Source organism: Pan paniscus, chromosome 18 (assembly GCF_029289425.2).
Source record: "Pan paniscus chromosome 18, NHGRI_mPanPan1-v2.0_pri, whole genome shotgun sequence".
NCBI classification, from domain to species: Eukaryota; Metazoa; Chordata; class Mammalia; order Primates; family Hominidae; genus Pan; species Pan paniscus.
Window position 1 is genome coordinate 60123670 of NC_073267.2, and position 16057 is coordinate 60139726.

The 16057-nt window shown below is 50.9% G+C and overlaps 1 protein-coding gene across 3 annotated transcripts; it reads right to left on the reverse strand.

The window, feature by feature from the left end:
- Positions 1 to 711: 711 nt before the first annotated feature.
- Positions 712 to 15032, reverse strand: SNX20 (sorting nexin 20). 3 transcript variants are annotated; one of them, XM_034940142.3, is made up of 4 exons: positions 13909 to 15032; positions 10122 to 10260; positions 8495 to 8646; positions 712 to 2004 (listed from the first exon to the last, which is right to left on the reverse strand). In XM_034940142.3, the coding sequence occupies exons 2-4, from the start codon at positions 10249 to 10251 to the stop codon at positions 1897 to 1899; spliced, it is 390 nt and encodes a 129-aa protein (XP_034796033.1). In that variant the 5' UTR covers positions 10252 to 10260; positions 13909 to 15032; the 3' UTR covers positions 712 to 1896. The 3 variants fall into 3 exon arrangements, with proteins under 3 accessions (XP_034796033.1, XP_003819862.2, XP_034796032.1); XM_003819814.7 differs by lacking the exon at positions 712 to 2004 and adding an exon at positions 4383 to 6835 and having other exon boundaries at positions 13909 to 15024; XM_034940141.3 differs by lacking the exons at positions 712 to 2004; positions 10122 to 10260 and adding an exon at positions 4383 to 6835.
- Between the last annotated feature and the right edge of the window lie 1025 nt (positions 15033 to 16057).

Below are 16057 nucleotides of genomic sequence, written 5' to 3' on the forward strand. Positions count from 1 at the left end.
GGAGGCGGGCGGTGCATGGACCTGCCTTGCAAGGCTTCTCTGTTAGTGGTGCCTGAAGCCCACTCTCTCAGCTGGCACAGCCAGTGTGACACATCAGTCCGGGTGTGTCTTGGACCTACCCCCTTTCTGGGTGCAAACCAGAACTGAGGATCCCGAGGGTGGTGGGGGGGTAGTTTCCTGCCTCAGGGCTGTGCTCCTGCTACCCCTTTGCCTAAAATTCTCCCCTCTCTGTGCTCCCAGGGCCAGCTCCTCTGTATGCTCTGTGATTCTTTGAACAGCGCCCCCTCTGAGAAGCCTTCCCTGACCACCTGGCTGAGGACATCATTCTGTCCCAGCTTCCATTTGCTTTGGGAGTGGCCTCCTGACACTTCACTTCCATGAGGCAGGGACCAGTTCTGTCCTGGTGACTGCTGTATCCCCAGCTCTAGATAAGGCCTGAGACATCGTAGGAGTGCCAGGGATCTTTGGTTACTGAGAAAATGAGCAGCTAGATCAAGGTTCCCAACACCAACACGCTGGGGACATGTTGGGAGTCAACTTAGCCCTACCAGCAGGTGGAACTAGTTTTGCTGCTCCAAAACAGAGTTCTAGCTATGGGGACAGCCACTAGACAGCAGAGCTAAGGCCATGCTATGCTGAGGGGCCACAGTCTGCCCTGAACTGTGCCTCCCAGCCTGGAGCTAGTGAGGGGGCCGAATCTGGGAGCTGACAGATGGGGGCTCGGCGTGGGGACTTTTGGAGGGGAGGGCATTTTCTTGATCTTACCATGGGGACAACAGCTATATGGGTGGGGGGGACCCACTCAAGGACATACTGCGGCTTCAGGCTTCTACGAGCCCAGAACGCTCGCTCCATCTGAGGGTCTTGATATCAGGGTGTGGCGTCAGGAGCCGGAGCCTACGGGTTGAAAGCCAAGAGTGGGCAATCAAAGCTGAAACCAGGCCCACGACTTAGGAGCTGGAGAGCACACAGGGCTGAACACTCGACTTGGGGACCAGGAAACCAGGGAGCAAAGTCTCCAGGGTGCTTGGGCAAGACCCCAGATGGTCTGCAGCAACGCACAGGCAACACGGGATGATCAGCGCTACGTGGTGAGAAACTTACCTCCTTTTGCAGGACAACATTTTCCAGTCCTTCTGAGTAAATCAAGGAGAAGTCTCAGCTTGGTGATTGCAGGTCTCTAATGCTTATTTCTCTGTCTCTGTCTCTCTCTCTTTTAACAAAAGTCTACCAGCGGCCTCAGGCTCAGGGCCTGTCTCAGGTAAAAGCGGGTTAGGGTATAATAACAGTGATCGGTTTCATTGTGTTTATTTTTATAGCTACTTTCTAATTATAGCAAGTGATTCTGAGTTTCCATTTAGGATAGTAATAGGAAGTTTCTTTTTCAAGTAAATGTGCATAAGTAAAAGGAGACTGCTCAAAGGAAACCAGCTGGTGATTGATAGAACAGGCTGTGGCATTGTTGGGCCCCAGAGGGAAGGGCAGTGTGAGCATGCAGGAAGTTCTGGGAAGGCAGCTAAATGCAGTTGCTGCATGGGGGCCAGGAAGCATTTGGAGACGTGGCTGGGCACAGCTTGGCTTTTGAGCCCAAGAGAGGCCTGCTGGGGATGTGTTGAGAGCCAACCTACCCCTACCAGCAGGTGGAACTGGTTTTGCTGCTCCAAAGCAGAGTTCCAGCTATGGGGACAGCCACTAGAGAGCAGAGCTAAGGGCATTCTAGGCCAAGGGGTCACAGTCCACCCTGAACTGTGCCTCCCAGCCTGAAGCCAGAAAGCTCAGGGAGGCTAGCGGCCCTGCCCAGGCCTCAGCGCTGACCCTGCACCCCTAGGGTCAGCTGGATGACCCCTAAGAGCTTCCTGGAATTTGGATGCAGGGTTATTCTGTGTGTGCTGCCTCTCAGAGCATGTCACTTTGACGTGGACATCTCGGGTCTGGTTCTGGTGCTGTCCCTGTCTCGCCACGTGACCCTGGATAAGTCATCTCTCCAGGCCTTGATTTCCCCATCTGTAAACAGAGGTGAGTGAAATGATCTTTAAAGGCGTGTCAGTCCATTTTGCATTGCTATAAAGGAATACCTGAGGTTGGGTAGCTTATAAAGAAAAGAGGGTTATTTGGCTCACAGTTGTGCAGGTTGTACAGAAGCATGGCACCAGCATTGCTTCTTGTGAAGCTTCAGGAAGCTTCCACTTATGGTGGAAGGGGAAGGGGGAGTTCGTGACTTACATGGCAAGAGAGGGAGCAAGAGCCATGTCAGGCTCTTCTAAACAACCAGCTCTCATGTAAACTAACAGAGTGAGAACTCATTCATTACCACGGGGAGGGCACCAAGCCATCCATGAGGGACCTGCCCCCATGAGCCAAACATCTCCCACCAGGCCACACCTTCAACACTGGGAGTCACATTCAGCATGAGATTTGGAGGTGACCACCATGCATCCAAACCATATCAAGGACCCATTTCGGTGAGGGGACCAGGAACATATCCCTTCCCCCCTCCTCCACATCCTTTAATGTGGGGCTCAGCAAGGAAAGTAGGGCTTGGGTCAAATTAAAGCCTGGGCTTAATTTCCTGGTCCAGTTATTAGCTGTGTGACCCTGGGCAAGTCACTTAACCCCCTCAGGTTACAATGTTACAAATGATCCCATTTTCCTCAACTGAAAAATGGGATAGGAACATGTCCCAAGCAGAGCTGGAGTGACGGTGCTATCAATGGCCCGGCAGTGCCTGGTCACACAGTAGGCCTGGGGAGCCCTGACTTTTACCGCACAGGGAGCTGCTTGCAGAGCTTGTTTTCAATTGTGGGCTTGGCAGGGAACTGCCGGCATCCCAGGGGACAGGGTCTCATGAGGATACCTAATTCCAGCTCAAAGTGGAGACCCCAGGACTCCATCACAGCCAGTGGGGGGGAGTGGCTGCTGCAGCAGGGAGGGCTTCATTGGAATGAACCCCTTTAAGCTCCAGTCCAAATGCCCAGAGTGGTTTTGCAGGTATGGTTGTGAGGCTGGCATGGTAGTCCCATCTGCAGTCCCCTGGGATGAGGCACCTGTACGGTAGAGGGCCCGGGTGGAGAGAAGAGAAGGATGGGGATGAACCCAGGACCACAGACGGCCCAGTTCCATGGATGATTTTCACTGAGGTGCCTTCAAGTCAGTTCAACACTGGGCTTCTCAACCTTTGAGGTATGCAGGTAAGAGTCACCTGCGGCAGTGGGGGATGCTCTTGTTAAAGTGCAGACTCCGATTCAGCAGGTCTAGGGTGGGGCCTGAAATTCTGTGTTCCTAACAAGGCTCCATCTTGGGTATGGAGGTCAGGTACCCCCTCACCTCTCCTGTGGACCCAGCTTTTGAGGGGTCAGGAGAAGAATGTTCAGTCCCAGCTGCCACTACTCTAAAGTCCCCTAGAAACAAGGACTAATACAGGTGGCGTGGGAGAGGGCCCAGGCAAACAGGGAGGTGGGGTACCCCGGTGGGGCTGCAGTGGGCCCCGCGGAAAGCTTGCTGGAGGTGGGGGCCTAAGGAATTCAAGGACTTGTTCCAGGAACCCCAGGAACGAGTGGGCTCTAACTGCTGCAGCATATGGGAGATGCCAGGAGGAGCTGGCTGTGGCAGGCCATCCCAGGCCATCAGACAACTTGTAGTGGATGAAGATGCAGTGTCCATGGCCAGAAGAAACTCCCATGGATGCTCAGGCCAAGGCTGCCAGAAGCACGAGGAGGGGCAGCATTGAGTGTCATCGGGAAGAGGCAAGGTGATGGTCCTGAAGCTGCCCCATGTGGCCAGTCCCTTTTTGGGAAGCCTGAATAAATCCATTTCCTGTGCACTGTGTGGGAAGCCCGCCCCCCACAACACCCCACACATATCATCTATCTGTGATTTTGAGATGACTTTTTTTTCACATTTCAGCACCTCTGAACTCAACAGGATCCTACACTTCTTGTAGGCCTGGCTTGATGCTGACATCCTTCAGCCCCAGGGAAGACCTAAAGATCTCCAGGTCTTGAGGCACCTGGAACACCTCCACCTGAGACCACTTTAACATGATTTCTCTGCTTGAGGGATTTTGGCCCATGCTGTGTGTATTCAGCCCTAAAACATGGGTGAGTGCCCGCTTGCAGTTCAAATTCTCAGAGGAAGTTCCCTGTACTCCACCCAGTGCCAAGTTTAGTTTGTGCAAATTTCCTTAATGTCCCCTCCTGTACAACAGGCTTATTTGGTGTTAACCCTCATATTGGGGGTCTAACTCTTCGGTTTTCCAGCTTTTTTGCTGGAATATCCCATTAAACTGTCCATGTTGGGTATTTTTTCTTTGTTAGTAAACATTTGTTGCATATTGTTGATAGCATTTTAGATTTGAAGAAATAACTGACAAAATCAATATCATCTGTTTCATCATTACAAATAGACTCATAGCTCTTTAATTTTTCCATTTAACACTTTAATTTTCCATAGGCCTAGATTTTCAAGAAGTCCAATATCTCTCACTTGAAGTGTCTTTTCCCTGGAGTAGATTGGGAGATTTGAGGGATATCTGTCCAAAGATGAGACAGTCTGTTTCTAGTTTCCCATCCAGCCTGATGGGGCGTCTACAGTTGTTACCACAAGGTGTCGCTGTTGAACAGATTCTGGTGCAGTCTAGTGCATAGCTGTCCACTTCTAGAGTGATCACTTGCTGGGCCAAGTTCTTCTCCTTAAGTGGTGTCTCACATTAAGGTTCCCAAATTACAGACTCATTAATTCACCCTAATAAGCTCATCCAAGCAGTTTAGGTCTTCAGGGGCTTCCAGCCTCCAACACATATTGGGCCAAAACCAGCCTGTACCACCAGCTCCAAGCCCTGTGTTGAATCTAGGTCATTGGTCCAGATGCCCCTTCATTCTGGGCCTGTGGTGTCCTTTCCAGACAGCAGACCTCAGTTAAGGGCATCCCAGTCCATCAGAGAGGTTCCAGGATCACAGACCCTCAAAAGGGGCAGTGTTGAGGATTCAGTCTGTTTTCTGCCCAGAGGCCCCATTAAGTATGTTGTATCACCTCCTCCCCGGGCTGTTTCTACATAACCCAGGGAAGCCATTCAGGGAACAGCTGCCTTGTGAATGAAAATCCACCCCTAGACAATGTGCTATGCCATCCCAGCCAGAAAAATTGTTGGCAACTTTCCTTGCCAAAAATGCCTGGTATCACAGAATCTTATGCCATTATTGCTTTCTGGTCCAGGGTCCTCCCACCCTTCAAAAGGATGGCATACAACTCCCACCGTTTGTGTGTGTGTGTGTGTGTGTGTGTGTGTGTGTGTGTGTGTGTGTAGAGGCTGTTCTTGAGGGCATTAGGTGAGCTTTTGTTTTGCTTTGTCAGGTCTACATGGTAAGGGGGAAGGGCTAGAATACTAAGATAGTATTAGGATAATGGATGGAAATATTTTAAAGCAATTCCAAGGTGGAAGGAACAGAGAGAAAAGCCTTGGAGCAGCTGGAGAGAACTGTCTTCAAGGAAATGGACTAAGTTTTGTCTAGAATGTGTGAGGTAAACTTCTTCTCCAGCTTCCCACAAAGACACTGGTGGGGTGGACACTGCTCTGGACGGTTTTGGCAGTTGGTTTTGTGTTTTGGAGATGAAGTGGCCCTGGCATCAAGAGGACATGGGACACAAGCAGAGGCTTCCAAGGGGTCCCAGGAGCACCTCTGTCCAATACAGATGGAGAAATTGAGGACCAGAGGAGGGGCTTGTCCAAAGTCACCCAGCGAGTTAGAGCCCCCAGTGGCTTTTCCCATTAAAAATGAACCCCAGGCCAGGGGTGGTGGCTCACACTTGTAACCCCAGTGTTTTGGGAAGCTGAGGCAGGAAGATCATTTAAGGTCAGAAGTTAGAGACCAGCCTGGGCAACAGAGAGACCCTGTCTCTACTAAAAAATTAAAAATTAGCCTGGTGTGGTGGTGTGCACCTGTAATCCCAGCTACTTGGGAGGCTGAGGTGGGAGGATTGCTTGTGCCCAGGAGTTTGAGGCTGCAGTGAGACATAATTGAGCCACTGCACTTCAGTCTGGGTGACAGAGCAAGACTGTCTCAAATAACAAAAAAGAAAAGGAAAAATAAAAAAAAAAGAACCCCAAACAGCCCACTGTGAGCCATGGTGACCCCAAATCTCCAGCGTCCCTGCGGGGTCCCAGGCCGGCTCAGTGCAGGTATTCTCGCACAGTGAGCTCCTTCAGGGTGATGCCTCGGGGCGTGGGCCTCCGGAGCTGGCTCTCCTCCAGCCTCTCCTGCAGAGACACGAAGTCCTTGCCCAGCGCGTAGGCCAGGCGGACCATGGCGTCCAGCAGAGGCGCATAGTAGCGATGGCCCTCCCGGGCCTGCAGGCGCTGCAGGGCCCTCTCTCCGGCCGCGAAGGCCTCGGCGGGGCGGTCGAGGTCGCGGTGGCACAGCAGCACGGCGCACAGGGCCGGGACGGCGGCCGCAGGGCAGTGGGCGGTGAGCTTCTCCTGCAGCGGCAGCACGCGCAGCAGCAGCTCCAGGGCGCGCGGGTACTGGCCGGCCCGCAGGCAGCCGAAAGCCTCGCGCAGCTCCGGCCGCGTGAGGAAGTCCAGGAACTCCCGGGAGCGGCGCACGCAGCGGATGGCGTAGAGCAGGCCCAGGTACTCTTGCAGGGCGCGCCGACGCTCACAGATCATCTCCTCAGCGAAGTTCCCAGTCAGGTACTTCCTGGGAAACTCCACGTCTTCGATCTCCTCCCTGAACGTCTTCAGCAGCGCTTTCTGGAGCTTCGCGAAGTCGGAATAGCGCCGTTCCAGGACGGCCTTGTTGTTGTCAAAGCTCCCAGTCTGGATGACGATGATTTGGTACACCTAGGGGGCAACCAGAGAGAGCTGTGGCCACCTCCCGGCGGGGGCTGCGGCGGACGGAGCACACCCAGAGTAAAGTTAACCAGGCCGGTGTAAAGCATGCCCTGAAAACGGGCGATCCTTATATGCAATTGTTTGTTTGTTTGTTTGTTTGTTTGTTTATAGAGACAGGGTCTCGCACTGTTACCCAGGCTGGAGTACAGTGATGCGATCATACCTCACTGCAACCTTGAACTTCTGGGCTCAATTGACCTGCCCACCTGAGCCTCCTGAGTAGCTGGGACTACAGGCACACCCACTACCTGGCAGATTTTTTGATTTTTTTTTAAAAGATGGGGTCTGGCTGTGTTGCCCAGGCTGGTCTCCAACTCCTGGGCTCAAGTGATCCTCCTACCTGGGCCTCCCAAAGTGCTGGGATTACAGGCATGAGCCACTGCACCTGGCCCAATTCTGTTTTAAATTGCTATTGGCATCAGCTGAGTCAACCCTGGAACAACAACACAGCAAGGTGGGGACATCTGGGAGGAGAAAGGGCAGAGGGTCCTGCCCTGCAGGCTGCTGGGGTCCCTCTTGGCTTTACTTGCTAAAACTGGGCCTCTGTTTTCTGAACTGAGATGCTGTGTTTTCCAAATGTTTCACACTTGGGAATTAGTTTTAGGTACAATATAACATCATTTAGGTACACTGGTGATGCCGTTATATGGTAAGAAGATCAATCCTTTTCAATCATCTTTCAAGAGAATCCTGATTACGGGCAATTATATATTAAGGGCATTATAACCCATGCATCTGACTCCAGAGCCAGATTGCATGGGTTGTAATTATAGCCCTACCATGGTCTAGCTGTGTGGTTTTAGATGAGTAATTTAACCTCTCCGAGTCTCACTTTTCTCATTCATAAAACAAGGATAGGCATAGTGCCTACCTCACCCAGTGAGGATTAAATGAGTTAATGCACTGAAACCACATGGAGCTGTGCCCGGCATGCCATTGGCATTCAGTGGTAGCTATGTTATTTATCCTGGTCCCAGGTAAGTGAAGGAGAAGGATGAAGTGTGGCTCTTAGGCAGTCTTTAACATCCCTTAACACAAACTAAAATTCCATTCTAACAGGGAGAGGAGCAGCTCCCAGGCGCAGGGCTTTCCCGAAGCCACAGTAACCAGCTAGAATTTAATAACAGCACATAGCTTTCCTTGTATTGACTTTCCTTGTATCGACTTTTCTAGTATGTTACTTTTGCTTTGTGCCATGTGATATTGGTTTTCCATTTAAGGTATTTCTCTTTGAAATAAATGTGCCTCATGTTTTTAAAAAGTGATCCAATTTAAAGAAAAAAATAATAATAATTATAACGGATACAGTGATATGGCAAAATTGGTGAAGAAAGGACACAGGTGACCGACACCTGATAAGATGGGATTAAACTGGGCTATTTCCTTCTTGGGACCAAGAAATATGACTTATATGGTTCGAATCCTCACAGACCCTAGCAGGTGCTGAGCCTGAAATCTTGCTCTTTGGCCATTTTCTCCAGAAGAACGCTGTGAGTTAGTGTGTTGACCCATTTCATAGTTGGGAAACCTGAGGCTCTACAAGACTTATTCAGGGCCAGGAAGGAAGCAGAGTGAAAGAGGCTCCACCATTTCCCAATCTCTGCTTACCACAAACTTAGAGACTCTTCTCTCCTCGATGCGAGCTGAAGCGATCTCAAAGAGCAGTTTGACGTGCTTCCAGCGGCATTTCTCGTTCTGCCAGTACTGCTGAAGCTCCCGCGTGGTCATGCTGGAGTTGGAGCTCAGGCCGCTGTGTGTGTCTGGAAGGACAACACCCTTAAGGATCTGCACCCGGTCAGTGCACTTTCGAGGCATGGGTTTGGGGAGATGGCTGGGTCTATCTGAGATGGCATATCAGAACTCCTGAAGAGTATTGAATATCCCTCTCTCCCACCCCGCCATTTATGGGCCCAATTGGGGCATCAGACAGAACTCTGTGCCCAGCCTGGCAGAATCCACCCTACCACCGACAATCTCAAATAGCCCATCACCCCCAAGTGGTTTCACAGCTGTGGAATGCGGTGCGGGCACTTTGCATCGTCCACTTCTGGTCTGTAGATTGGCCATGGTGAAATCCCTGCTCTGGACAAGCAGAGACGGTGGCTTGTGTGTTTCTGTGCTCCCTGCAGCCCTGACTTCGTGACTGTCGCCACGACTCCTTGAGCACACATCAGTGGGCAGGGGAGGCAGTGATGAGGATGTTATGTTCCAGCCTCAGCGGGCTGGCCCTTCCTAACCTTCTCATCTAACTGCCTACATGCCGGGCTCTTCTCGGACATGCACTGCTCTGCTTTGCATCCAACCGTCTATTTCCACGCCTGAAAAACGAACACAGTGTTTCTTAAACCCCACTTGAGCCCTGCGCCACTCTGAGCTTCTTAAGAAGCACAAATAATTGTGCATTTTATTGCAAAGGGCATGGGTCCCAGCTCTTTTCCAGTCTACCCTTCAAGACCCAGCCCCCACGTCACTGCAAATGCCCCTTAGCATTAGAGTAAGAGCTTCCCACCTTGTTCCTACAGCTTTTTTATTTTATTTATTTATTTCTCGTGGCACGTGTAACTATTTTTCACTGATCTGTTTCTCTACCAAACCTCAGGACTAGTGCAGTGTTTGATTTGTTCCTGTTTCTGTTTCCCCAGTGCCCTGCATAGGGCCAGGAACAGAGCAGGTATTGAATAGGGCATCTCGAAGGACTGTAAGAAAAGATTTGTTCTGGGAGATGGCACTACAGCAGATGCTGTCCATGCCCCAGGCTGGACCATGCCCTCTTGGCACCCACTTTTCCAGAACATGCCACTGGCTTCCCTGAGGGCTTTCTAGGGCCATAGCAGCAGGCCCAGGAGAGTCCCTTCTCCTATGCAGGGCAGGACTGGTAGATAACAGCCCGGCTTCCTCACCCCTAGGATAGGACAACCCAGAGATATGTTCCAGGGTCTCCCAGAAGACCCCCGCTGGGGTTGAGCTTCAGCCACCTACCGTGCCTATCTGTTCACTGATGTCCTGCCCTGGCCTCTTGCCCTTTCCTTCCATTCCCACTCCCCTGCCATGACTCCTAGGACCGTCTCCTGGATAAACAGCTTGCACTAGATCTGTGTCTCAGTGTCTGCTTTGGGATAACCCAAGTTACAAGAGCTTCCCGGGCCTCTTGCTGCATCCCCCAAAGTGACCCACATTTGTACTTTGAATGTCTTCAGACCTCTCCCCCAGACCGAGTCTCAAGCCTCAAGCCCACCTAAGTGCCCGTCAGGTCCTGGGCGCAGGAGGTCGGGGCCAGTGGCTGGTGCTTCCTGCTGGGTCCTTGCCGTGCACTGGGTTATGGGTCCCATGCAGCCAGGGCTCCCAGGGTGCTCTGGATTTGCCATGCTCCAAGGCTGCCAGAGGAACAAGAGAACAGTGAGGACCCTCCAGTTGGGGTTCCCGGTGGCTCCTGGGGTGCCTAGGAGCTGTGTCATGCCCCCTCCTGGCAGGCAGAGGGAATGACAAGGGCCCCACGGCTCAACCTTCCCCACTCTCCCAGCTGCCAGATCCCAAATCTGGGTCTGCCCCTTTGCTGGGCAGGTTACTCCAAGGCAGAGAAGACCCTTCACCTATTGTGATGATCCATGTGTTATTGAGGTGATCCTTACGTATTGCTCAGAGTTTTAAATGAGATGATTTCAAGTAAAAGTATTGGCTTTAGTGATTACTTGAAAGAAAGATGCTGGCTTGTCTAGATACTCAGTTTTATGTTACACATGCGAATGAAGTCTCAGTGTTCAAGCTGAACATGGCCACTCATGCCTGTAATCCCAGCGCTTTGGGAGGCTGGGTTAGGAGGATCACTTGAGCCCAGGAATTTGAGACCAGCCTGGGCAATGTAGTGAGACCCCGTCTCTAGAAAAAAAAAATTATCCAGGATGCACGCCTGTGGTCCCAGCTACTTGGGAGGCTGAGACAGGAGGATCCCTTAAGCCCAAGAGACTGAGGCTGCAGTGAGCTATGATGATGCCACTGCACTCCAGTCTGGGTGACAGAACAAGACCATCTCAAAAAGAAAAAAAGAAAGGTCAGTGTTCAGAGCAGGTAGATACTGGTATGAATCTTCTATCGATCAATCAATCAATTATCTATCTATCAGCAAAATTAACTGATAGCTTATTATACCCAATTCATACCCACCTAGGTTCTCCATAGCCCCTAATCTAGTTTAATGCTCACAAAAGTCTATCATTACCGCCACATAACAGATGAGAAAACTGAGGTCTAGTCTAAAGTCACGCAGCTGGTGAGTGTGCACAACAAGCAAAGCTGAATTTGTCTCCAGTGCTTGTGACGTGCTGGCTGTGCACTTCACACCCAACACACACTCTTGCACTAACCTGAACACTGTCTGCACTCAGGACTGTTTACATCTCCCTTTTATGATAAGGGAACTGAGACTTAGAGTTGCCAAAGATGAGGAGCTGGTGAGTGGTGGGCAGGATACAGACCCAGGCTGGGCTGACTTCAGAATTCTCTCCACCTTACTCAGGGAGGGAGAACAGGCAGCTGGGATCCGGTTTACATAATAACTCTGTCTGTGACCCGGATAAGTGGAAGGGATGACCTGGTAGCTGGCAAGTGACTCAACTTCTCTGTGCTTCTGTTTCCTATAAATTGGGGATAATAACAGAACCCACGTTCACAAGGCTGGGGTGAGGATTCAGTCAGGCAGACTCTGAAGCCTCAGCTCAGGGCCCTGTCCATCCCAGGGACTGTGTAGTACCCCTGCTTTTAGTGTCTGGTAAGTGCTAGATGTTTCCAGAAATAATTGTGAAATAAATGACTAAATTAAGGTGGATTGGAATAGAATTACAAATGTTTGAGACAACTTAGAAAAAGGGACAATTAAAACATTAGCTCGGCTGGAGGGAGTAGCTGGTATACTGGTTAGGCATGGAAATTCAAGACAAGGAAGGTGCAAATGACCTGAGGAAGCTGCCAGTGGAACACAGAGGTAGAGCTGGGACTTGAACTCTGGTCTGTTGGATTCTGGGCTCTTGGTCTGAACCCCTGGGCTGACTACGGCCTAGAGAAAGATAGAGCCAGTGCCTCCCTGGCACCCCCTGAGCACAGATGGGGGCGGGAGTCATGCATGTCCCTGAGCACAGCCAGCGCCTTTCCCTTGCTCCAGGGGTGAGAGCCCCTGGCCTGGGAGAGGGGAGGTCAGCTGGGGCCCGGAGCCTGCACTTCAGGGGGAAGTGCTTGCTGTGTCGGGTGAAAGGAACCCTGGGGCCTTCTCCGTATGGCTCTGCACAGCCATCCAGTGGACGGCCCTCAGGGACCCTCGATCCAACCTCACCTTTTACAGATGGGCAAACAGAGGCACGGAGCAGGGGCCTGGCTGGCCCAGGGCTGCATGTTCTTGAGCATGCCGTCACGGGCACCTCTTGCTTGTCTCTTGTGCCTGTCAGGGAGTCAGGAGACATCGCCTTCCATCCTGACCAACCGTGTGTCCTTAAGCAAGTGCTTTAATATCTCTAGGCTTCAGTTTCCCCACCTGATAAATGTGGCTACAAGCCCCGTCCTGTTGATAAGATGATGGATGACTAGGGGTGGGTTCCCTACATTCTGACTGGTGCCTAAGTGAGACAGTGGATGGTTTACATGATTCTTGGTGGCTGGGATTCTTGGGGGCCCAGGGCACTCCTATGCTCAGCACTTCTGTAAAATGGGTGATGGCGAGTGGCCTTGGCCTCAGGGGCCCCAGCCTTTGCAGATCTGCTTTCATGACCAGGCAGCTGGCTCCAGGTCAGAAGCAGGGCACTATTGGCCCAGAGACCCTGTAAGACCCTAGAAATGATGCCTCGGCTTGACACTCCAGTAAAGACTGAGAAAGCTGATTATAAAACCAGGCCTTAGAATAAAATCAAATTCAGCAGCCACAGTCAGCTCCCTTATGGTTGTCTCTTACAGGTTTCACTGGGAGTCACCCATTTAAAGAGGAGGGGGAAGGAAAGAGTTGTGCACTGGTGTATCCATGGGGCCGTGGGTAGCTTCCCATCCCTCTCCAGGCCTCAGTTTCCTCATCTGTGAAATGGGAAAGCAATCCTGTCACTCTAAAAGCTCCCTGGGGATAGCCACATAGACGGTTCCATGGCCCTTTCCTCCCCTCTCCTCACCCTCTGTAGCAAAGATTTCTTGACTTTATAACAAAATACTAAAAGTGTTGTTGCTGTTGGCCTGGGGGCCTCTGGTTGGCCCAGGGGACAGACCAGCTTCCCAGCCCCCTCTACCTTCCAGCCCTGTGTGCACAGACAGTCATTCTCCTCCTCCTGTCCCCAGGTGTCCTAACCACCCCCCTCTCCAAGAGCTGACTACCAAGTCCAGTCCTTCTTCTGCTGGGCACACAGAGGCCACACTATCTTTCTGAGGGCCTGCAGAGGACTTTTCATGGGGGATGAGCCTCTAGGGGGTGAAATAAAGCACGTGGCCCACTCTGGGAGACAGAGCTCCCAGGATGTTGGATGTGTGGCTGCCTCTCTTGGGGAAAGGGTGGGTACCCTCCAACAACTGGACGCTCACCTGAGAAGCCTTGCCAAAGCCAGGGGCTCCCAACCCAGTGTGTGTAAGAATCCCCTGGTGGGGTGGGGGTGGGATCCCAGGGGCTTGTTCAAGAGCAGGTTTCCTGGCTGCTAACATAGGAAAGTGCCATTGAACAGGCCTGGATTCTGCATTTTCCATGAGTCCTCTAAGGCTATGCTGAGGCAGGGGTTCCCTGACACTGTTTTTTTGAGAAACACAGGTGTGGTGACTTATTCTCCAGGCCCAAGATGGGTTGTACAAGCGCCTAGCATTTCAAAAGGAATGGAGGTGATGGAGGGTCCAGGAGCTGTCCCTTCCTCTGCCTCAGTGTGCTAAGGAGAGCTCCAGACACAGCGGCTGTCACTAACTCTTCCCCCTCCCACCCTGCCCCCAGCAGGTGCCAGGCAGGGCCCCAGGAGAAGGGGACTCAGGCCACAGCAGGCAGAGGACAGCTGAGCTTGGAATCAAATACTGACCTCCAGTCTCCAGGGCTGTGTGTGTCCAGGGGTCCGGGAGGAGTGTCATATGGCCCCTTCGAGCTCTTGGTTCTCAGCTCCGGCGACAAGCCGAGGGGCTGCCACTTTCTAAGTTCCCCGTTTGAAAACAGGAAACAGGCTGTGTGACCTGCTTCTGATCGCCCCAGCCCATTGGCTGGTGAAACATGGTATATTGAACTCAACTGCCAGCCTGCCAGCTGTACCCACCTCTTCTTCCGGGTAGCGCAGGGAAGGGCAAGGCGGTGTGGGGCCAGCCCTGTGGGATTTAGCTCAGCCTCACTTTCCCTGCCGCCTTGCAGAGGTCTGGCTGTCCTTCGAGTCCCCGTTGATCTCTGGAATTCAGGCATTAGCTCCCAGAGCCCTTTAACATTCATTATTCTACTCTATGAGCTAGGCATGATGGGGGCCGTCATGCCCCTTGAACAGATGGGAAAACCGAGGCTTGGATCACAGAGCTGGTGGGACACAGAGCCAGTGACTGACATAGAAGAGCAGTGGGGTAGAATTACAGTTCCATCTGGTGCCTTTTCTCTGAGCAAAGCTGTATCCATCACCACCAACAGAAAGTCCCAGGGAAGCGAAACCCCAGGGCAGTGGTGTGATTCATGCCCACCCATCTTTGTGGCCTTGAAGGCAAGAAACAGAAATCAGACAAAAAAAAAAAAAAAAAAAATAGAACTTTGCTGGCTCACCCAGAAGTTTGCCATGTGTTTTTTTCTGAGCCATGATTCCCTTCCTCCCTATTAGAGGCAGTCACAGTCCTGATTCAGATGGGGGTTACTTCTTGGCTTTTCCTTAGAAATTTACCACCTATGAGATCCCCAAACAATTCAGTTTCATTTTACTCATTTGTGAATCTTATATAAATTGAACCATGCATACTGTGTGTATTCTCCAGTGCCTTGCTTCTTTCATGCAACATTTATGGGTATAAGATTCACTGATGCATTTCTGTGTAGATACTTTTTTTCATTTCCATTGTTGTGTTGCTCCATTATTATTATTATTTATTTTACTTTAAGTTCTGGGATACCAGTGTAGAACCTGCAGGTTTGTTACATAGGTATATATGTGCCGTGGTGGTTTGCTCTACCTATCAACCCATCATCTAGGTTTTAAGCCCTGCATGCATTAGGTATTTGTCTTAATGCTCTCCTTCCCCTTGGCCCCCACCCCTGACAGGCCCCAGCGTGTGATGTTCCCCTCCCTGTGTCCATGTGTTCTCACTGTTCAACTCCCACTTATGAGTGAGAATATGCTGTGTTTGGTTTTCTGTTGCTGCATTATTTAAATACATCACCATTTGTCATTTTTTGTTTTGTCTTTTGATGCACACTTGGGTTGTTCCTAGGATGGCCATCATGATCAATGCCACTGATGATATTCTTACACATTTATCCAAGTCCATGTACTTATCTGAGGTGAAATTGCTGGGTCTCAGAGTATAGATAGCTTCAACTGTGCTAGATTACGCCAAATATTTTCCACAGTGGCTGTGCCATTTTGTATTCCCACCAGCAGTATATGAGAATTCCAGGTGCTCCACCTTCTTACCTGCACTTGATATGGTCATTATTATAATTATTTTAAAGATGGGGTCTTGCTCTATCACCCAGGCTGGAGTGCAATGGTACCATCATAGCTGACTGCAACCTAGAACTCCTGGGCTCAAATGATCCTCCCACCTCAGCCTCCTGAGTAGCTAAGACTACAGTTATGTCACCATGCTTGGCTAATAATTTTTTTTTTTTTTTTTCTGGAGGGATAGACCATCATGGCCACTATGTTGCCCAGGCTGGTCTTGAACTTCTGGCCCCAAGCAATCCTCCTGCCTTGGGCTCCCAAAGTATTGAGATTACCAATGTGAGCCACTGTGTCTGGTTTGGTCAGTGTTTTTCAGTGTACCACTGCATTAATGTGCGGTGGTCTCTCATCAAGGTTTTAAGTTGCATTTCCCTAAGGACTAATGATGTTGAACATCTTTTCATGGGCTTATTTGCCATCCTTATACCTTCTCCAATGAAGTGTCTGTTCAAGGTCATTGCTCATTATTGACTTGATTATTTTTAATGGTTTGTAGGTGTTCTTTATGTATTCATTTGGGTTTATGTGCTTCTCAATATCCTTT

Bases quoted from the DNA above. Each gene is read 5' to 3' on its own strand.
- SNX20 (XM_003819814.7), bottom strand. From the start codon at position 10,251: ATGGCAAATCCAGAGCACCCTGGGAGCCCTGGCTGCATGGGACCCATA. The intron at 8,647-10,121 runs GTGGGCTTGAGG...TTGTCCTTCCAG, and splicing joins AGGACCTGACGGGCACTTAG to ACACACACAGCGGCCTGAGC. The intron at 6,836-8,494 runs GTAAGCAGAGAT...GTTGCCCCCTAG, and splicing joins GAAGAGTCTCTAAGTTTGTG to GTGTACCAAATCATCGTCAT.